Consider the following 7,280-nt stretch of genomic DNA (forward strand, 5'->3'; position numbering starts at 1 on the left):
ATGGAAAAAAAAAATAAAAGAGAAAGCTTAGATCAATTTAGATTATCTTCAACAATTACAAAAATTATCACTTAAAATAAATGTCTTATACTACGTTCTACTTAAACAATAAATATTATTTTTTCCCAAACTTTTAAGGTGACAATATTGGATATTGATAGATCACAAGTGATTCCCTTTAAACATATTTTATAATTCCATTTGCTTAATAAAAAGTGAATAAACAAGCACCTTATTTGGCTATCTTTTTCTTTGCCAACAATTTGGGTATCATTTGCACTGTTATTTTATTATATTCGGATGGATTTTTTTTTTGTGATAACTGTATTAGCCACTATCATTAATTTAAATTTTAAGTATTGTATCATTACTAAGATGGGGTACCTTTTTTAATATTATTATTATTCAAAGAGCAACGAAAAGGTATCTAAAGTTTTTTTTCCAATTAAAAAAATTTGACCCAATTCAAAAGTTAACTCGTAAGTAAAAAATGTCAAAGGATATCTAAACTCTGTGGATATCAGTACTTCATGCGACATGAGATTTATCATTTATTACATTGCTTTTTTACCTTTCCTCGCAACCAAGGTTTTGATGCTACATTAAGTCTTTAGACCCAATCCAAAAACTAACTTATAAGTAGGAGTTACTTAAAGAATATTTAAACCCTGTGGACATTAAGACTTCGTGTGGGACTTATATTTATTATTTCACTTAATCCTTCCCAAGTGCTGTCGCGGATAGCAAAAATGACATTCTATCCTACTTATAGTGTAAAATCGTCATTGAACATCTAATAACTTTAGGCAAGCGGAACTTTTTTAATTTCTTAGTAGGCAATTTTTTTTTTTGACCTTGATCTTAATAGGCAAATTGAACTTTATTAACACCAATTTTATTTTATTTTTAATTAATCGTTTCATTGTTTGTCGTCGGCGCCCCATTGCATTGCTGACTTCGATATTTTACGCGTCAAGGCCGTAACTGAAAAGAGGAATTTCTGGGTTGTTTCTTTTTCTTTTTTTTCCAGGTGAAAAAAAAGAAACAACCTAGAAATTCATCTATATCTTTAGTTTTAGTATTTTATTTATTTATTTTTAAGTTTTCTCTGTTCCTGGAAGTTCATCTCCCCCTCGCGATACAACTGGATTCCATATTAGCCTCTCAGGTCAATCCTATTCTACTCAATTATATCAGTCTCTCTCTCTCTATTTGGCTCTCCTTCTAGACTCTTCCATCCTTCTCCGGCGACGCTTGCCTTTCCATGGCTTCCGATCTCGAAGCTAAAGCCAAAGAGGCTTTCGTCGATGACCACTACGAGCTGGCCGCGGACCTTCTGACTGAGGCCATCGCCCTCAGCCCTAGCGCCGAGCTCTATGCCGACCGTGCCCAGGCTAACATCAAACTCAGCAACTACACTGGTACGCTTCTCACTTTACCTAGTCCCTTGCCTGGTTTTGAGAAATTGCCAGTGATGTTGATAATTTCATAATGTGTAAATCTTTTGGATCCTCATGTTTTTTAAATTTCCTTTTATATTTTTGGGTTTTGCTCGAGCAATCAACTTTTGATTAGGAATTCGAATTACGCTTGATGGCTTTTATGTTCTAGAAAGTCTGATTATGAGCGAGAATAATCAAGATGGAATATTTTTTTTGGTAGGAAATCTCTTCAGGGGACACACATGCTATGTGTATTCTGTTTTCTTTTAGTCGAGATAGAAAATTTTTTTTGAGCTATCTGGTTATCCGTGATGATTATGTATTTTCCCAGATAAGTTGTTATGTAGTGGGTGCCAAGTTTGATTCTCTCTCTTCATCTATCCTTTGTAATTTCAGTCTCTTTGGTTACTCTATTCCACCTCGTACGTGTGTCTATGGACCTCATTCATCTGTTGTACGTTGGTTTTGCCTGTTGGTTGCGTTTGTATATACAAGCTCTTTTCTTTGTTGTATCCTTGTTTTTGGATGTGACTTATGAATTATCGCAACTAATTGTAAATGCTTTGAACAGAAGCTGTTGCTGACGCAAACAAGGCAATTGACTTGAATCCGGAGCTAGCAAAAGCATATTTGCGCAAAGGGTATGTGCAATGCTACTTTGTCTTATTATCCTTCCCTGTTTCTATTTGCAGTGAACCCGGACCAACTAAGGCTAGTTGAGGTTGTCCGGGCTTGGGTGAAAGGTCTCAAGTTAGTAGCTTTTGTACTGAAAAAGAAAAAGTACACATTCTGACATGCTTTTTAGTTGCATAAACAATCAGCTTGTATCTTAGGATCTTTATTATTTCTTGATTGCTTCAGCAATGCATTATCTCTTTGCTGGTATGTTGCATTCCCTTAATACATTGTATATTTTAAGTGTCAATTCAGTCTGCTAGCTGCTAGTTTGTTACGTATATGTTGCTGATGTGAATTCCACCTTTTGACCACAGTTGTCACCACCACTGATATATTGACCTGTGATGCTGCTCTTTCTATTCCCATAATCCTTTTCCAACAATAATAGGAATTATAAAGTGATATTTCATATTTAATTCATATTCTGAGATATGGTTGCTGACATGGCATACTTTTTTATCTTATAACAATAACATGATGAGCTATATTATGTGAAGTTTGAATATTTTCAGCAAGGATATATCAGCCATACTTTTCAGATTTTCTATCACTTTTTCATATGCTATTTTGGTTTCAGTACTGCGTGCATGAAGCTTGAGGAATATCAGACCGCAAAGGCAGCTCTGATGAAGGGTGCTTCACTGGATCAGGGAGATTCAAGATTCATTACTTTGATCAAAGAGTGTGATGATCTTATTGCAGGTAAACCTATGCTTTTAAAATGGTGAAGCTCTTTCCTTGCAGTAAAGCTTTCTTTTCTTCTGTGTTGGTGTTTCAGATTGCATTTAAGTTAAATGAAATGTCATGATTATATGTTGACTGTTCTGAGGGACAATGTGGAAATAGATGATGTTTGGCTGGTAAACTGACGTAACCAGTGGACATGTTATGTTGAACAGAGGAAAGTAGCACAATAACTATACAGGAAAAGAGCCCTATTTCTGATGCTGCTTCAAAAAATGTAAAGCCAGAGAACGACCTTGCCTTAAATCCAGAGAATGACCTTTCAAAGCAGGTGGCAGAACCAGCAGCTAAGCCTAAGTACAGGTTAGTGTTTTATTTATACATGTATTTTTGGTGTTTTGCTCTGTTATGAGCTTATTTTATGTGTGAAATGTTGTCCTATTTTCTGTTATGCATCTTTTGTTACTGTTGGCAGTATTTCTTACAATGTATTCACCATTCTAGCATCTAGGAAACTTGTCTATCTTATATGCCTGAGTTTGATGTTTGATGTTTGATGTTTATGATTGAGATCAGCATCTGAATTGTCTTTAGCAATGCTTTCAAATTTGGAATTTTAGGCTAATCGTATGGAGCAGGTAAACATTATCTTTTACCAAATCATATTATGCCACGGATTACCTATTGTCCACCCGACACCAATATAATGAAATTCTCTGAGCTCCAATATTTAACATTTGAAAGGAGATATCTATATTATTGAATCACAAAATGATGATGCTGTAAATGAATACGCCATGAAAACAGAGTAGAGATAGAGGGTATGTGCACATGGACAGAGTTGTGGCTGATCCGAGAGTCTTCAAGCTGACTTTTGCTTCTCATGACTTGTGGTGGACTTGAATTGGGTGTTAGCATTTAACTTGCTGGATTGCAGAAAGCTCTTGAAAGCTGGCAGAACATATTTTATAGCATTTCATACTTTTTAGAAAGCATAAGGATTTTACATTCTCAAATTTCGAGTTTCGTTGACTCATGCAATTTGCATCGTTTGATTGCTTCTTTGATAATTTGTCATTGTTTTACTTGTGATAATCTCATGTACTCTGGTATCTTATTGATATTGATGATATATTATTAATGTATAATATACCTGTGATGTTAACCATCCATGTACCAAATACCTTCTTGTCTTGGTGAGTTATCTGATATGGTTCCTAATCAGGATTTTCTACGTTTTGATAAATAACTTGTTATATGTCAAAGAAGTTATTTCAACTTTCCTGTCTTCAATACTCCTTGCATAATTAGTGCTGATTTTTTATGATTTTAAGATATCTGCATTGGACCCATCAAAAGAAACCACTAGTCCACAGACATAAGGTTGATTTCTGGTAATCAATATTTGTGCAGGCATGAATTTTACCAGAAGCCTGATGAGGTTGTTGTAACCATATTTGCCAAGGGAATCCCTCAGGATAGCGTTACTGTTGACTTTGGTGAACAAATAGTATGTCTGACAATGAAGATTTAGTTGATGCTTCATTTGGTTACATCCTGTTGATCGTGTTGATTACTGCGTTCCTAATTTGCTTCTTTATATTTTTTTCAGCTAAGTGTTCGTATTGATGTTCCTGGTGAAGATGGATATACTTTTCAACCCCGCTTATTTGGAAAGGTATCAAAGGGAGCTTCTCTCTGTATGGAAAAAAAAAAAATTCATTTAATCTATAGCCTCCATATTTCTTTGTAAAATAAATTGGCTTCAAGATTGTCTTGTTGGCAAATAGGCTTTGCATCTCATGTATGTATTATAAGTTATGTCTGGAAGCCTGAAAATCATTTTAATACTTGTTTACTGGATTCAGATTACGCCTGCAAGAAGCAGATATGAGGTATTGTCTACCAAAATTGAAATTCGCCTTGCAAAAGCAGAACCTTTACATTGGACTTCTCTTGAATTCACTGGGCAAATTACAGTTCAAAGAAAGGTCACTGCTCCCTCAGGTAAATTACGATTCCTGGTAATGTGATGTAATCAAATGCATCAGAGCAGCTTACAAAATCCATCAGATAGCATTCTTCCAGCTTTTCTGCACGTACAAATCTTTTCAAGTATTATCTAATTGGGTGTCTTGTATTTCTGCTGGACTTCGATTATTAATACCTGCTAATACCTTGGATGATTTATGCAGGTCCAAGACCTACGTACCCGTCCTCAAAACCAACAAGAGTAGATTGGGATAAACTGGAAGCTCAGGTTAAGAAAGAGGTTTGTCTGCTGCTGTTTAAAATGTTCTCTCTATTTATGTTGCACTTTGAGCTCCTGGGTCCTGACATTCATTATGTCTTGTTCACATCAGGAGAAAGAAGAAAAGCTTGATGGTGATGCGGCGCTGAACAAATTTTTCCGTGAAATATATCAAGATGCAGATGAGGACACAAGAAGAGCAATGAGGAAGTCATTTGTAAGTTATAATGTCTAATATATTATGGTCTGGTGAATGTGCCTTGTATCCTTCCTGCTGTTAGCCACAAACCTGGCGGCTGCAAATCTGCCGTTTTTGGTTACGGCTGTTTTTATTTAACGTCTGCTCAAATGTCTTTCAGGTGGAATCTAATGGAACGGTACTGTCTACAAACTGGAAAGAAGTGGGATCAAAGAAGGTAGAGGGAAGTCCCCCGGATGGCATGGAGCTGAAAAAATGGGAATATTAATTATAATTAGTTGTCTTGTTATGGATTTTATGCATATTTTTTAAGGTGTGAAATTATGCTCTGGATGCCTCGTTTTTGTCGGATAACTAGGTGTGCAAAAAGAACTTCAACTGCTTTTTAATTTCGTTTTTTGTTTGGTCATTTGGTATATTTATGGGAACCAGATCAGTCTTGTTTTTTTTCCTTTTGTTCTGTGAATGTAATGCAGCCATAGATCATCTGAACTAATTTCTCGTTTGCTTAACTGGAGTATCCATGTCCATCTGTTTATTCACTTTTGCCCCTGGGTCGTTAAGGGCAAATATGTCCTCAGCGTGACATGGCTAATTTCGAGGATCACTCCTCGTTTTTTTCTTTCAAGGTTTAAAAGGCATGTTTGCTTCTAAATTATTTTCTAAGGAGCTTTGGGTATAATAAATTTGATGTAATTATTGGTATGATTTATTTTTTTGGCGACTGACCGTACTAGGAAATTTCAAATTTGAGATGTGATAGTTTCTTTTTCCTTTTTTCTTTTTTGGGGCCAACTCGAGAGGTGATCTATTCAATCGGGCCGATACGGATCTTTTTCCTCGCTGTAGAAGAAAGATTTATGGCTTATTTATTTAAATGTTAAAAATAAGTAAATTTTTAAATAGGTTGTAAACATTATAAAAATGATTTATTATTTGGAGAGATTTTATTAAAATTAAAATTTGTTGTGGATGGTTGGTGATTTTAATATTTGATTATGATGATTAAAATAATTTAATGTTTCAGCATGACATGTTTGTAATATCTTAATATTTTCATTAATTTGTTGCTTATCGCATTCTAATATGGCTTTCTCAAATAATTTTAAAAAATTAATATATAATTAGTTTATTTTTTTTAATTAAGCAGAGTTTTGCCTTTTTTCATCCTATCTGTTGGGCCGTTGGGGGGAAGGCAATTCTAACATGCGGATGATTTATCTGGAGGAGAGTCTGCGTATATGTTCACTTACAGTTCTACTCCGTTGATAATATCATTCCCCGCAAGCAAAATAACAAAGTTCAATTTTTTCTGCTAATTAAATAGTATTATTCTTGACAAAATCATTTTTTATTATTGATAATTTGAAAAACAAATCACAAAGTTCAATAAGTAGAACTATTTTTAATAAATGTTTTTCTGTCTTTGAGATATTTGATTATCTTTCATTTCGGGTACTAGTATATTACATTATTTTCATTTAACCAAATAAAAAATAACATTAGAATGACCGTTACTGTCTATAAGATATCAAATACTACCTTTATTCTAATCATAAGACTTTATTTATAAATTATAAACGAGATCTTATAATGAAAATCAGAAGTAGTATAATTATTTTCATCATCATTGACATTTTTATGCATATGTTTATTTATTCTCATAATAGGACAGGTGGACTTTTTGAATTTTGGAGATATATTTGTTGTAAATAAAAAAAAATTTAAAGACTCTGAGGTGTTTGGGTGATAACCCAAACCATGGTTTGGAAAAAAATCACCCAAACACCCTTAAAAAAACCAAAACCATGGTTTTGGGAAAAGTAAAAATTTTTTGCTTTTGGAAAAAAAAAAGGAGAGTGTGAGAGCCTATAAAATATGTATCTTGTTTTTTTATAAATATATTTAATCTTATATCTTATAAATATATATACATATTAATTATTTATTAATTATATTATCTTATGTATTATTAATTATGTTAATAAAAAATGTATTATTAACAATTTTATTCCTTCAAATTAAA

At 33.6% G+C, this 7,280-nt stretch overlaps 1 protein-coding gene across 1 annotated transcript; it reads left to right on the top strand.

Annotated features, from left to right (window-relative positions):
* The first annotated feature begins 1,214 nt into the window (after positions 1 to 1,214).
* LOC114748733 (protein SGT1 homolog) lies at positions 1,215 to 5,561 on the top strand. The gene is made up of 10 exons (XM_028937185.1): positions 1,215 to 1,421; positions 2,014 to 2,083; positions 2,698 to 2,822; positions 3,020 to 3,167; positions 4,218 to 4,314; positions 4,417 to 4,482; positions 4,673 to 4,811; positions 5,000 to 5,076; positions 5,168 to 5,272; positions 5,415 to 5,561. The coding sequence occupies exons 1-10, from the start codon at positions 1,265 to 1,267 to the stop codon at positions 5,520 to 5,522; spliced, it is 1,092 nt and encodes a 363-aa protein (XP_028793018.1). The 5' UTR covers positions 1,215 to 1,264; the 3' UTR covers positions 5,523 to 5,561.
* Positions 5,562 to 7,280: the final 1,719 nt, after the last annotated feature.

The sequence above is a fragment of the Neltuma alba genome, unplaced genomic scaffold (genome assembly GCF_004799145.2).
Source record: "Neltuma alba isolate B1F8T4 unplaced genomic scaffold, ASM479914v2 tig00005782_pilon, whole genome shotgun sequence".
In the NCBI taxonomy this organism is placed as follows: Eukaryota; Viridiplantae; Streptophyta; class Magnoliopsida; order Fabales; family Fabaceae; genus Neltuma; species Neltuma alba.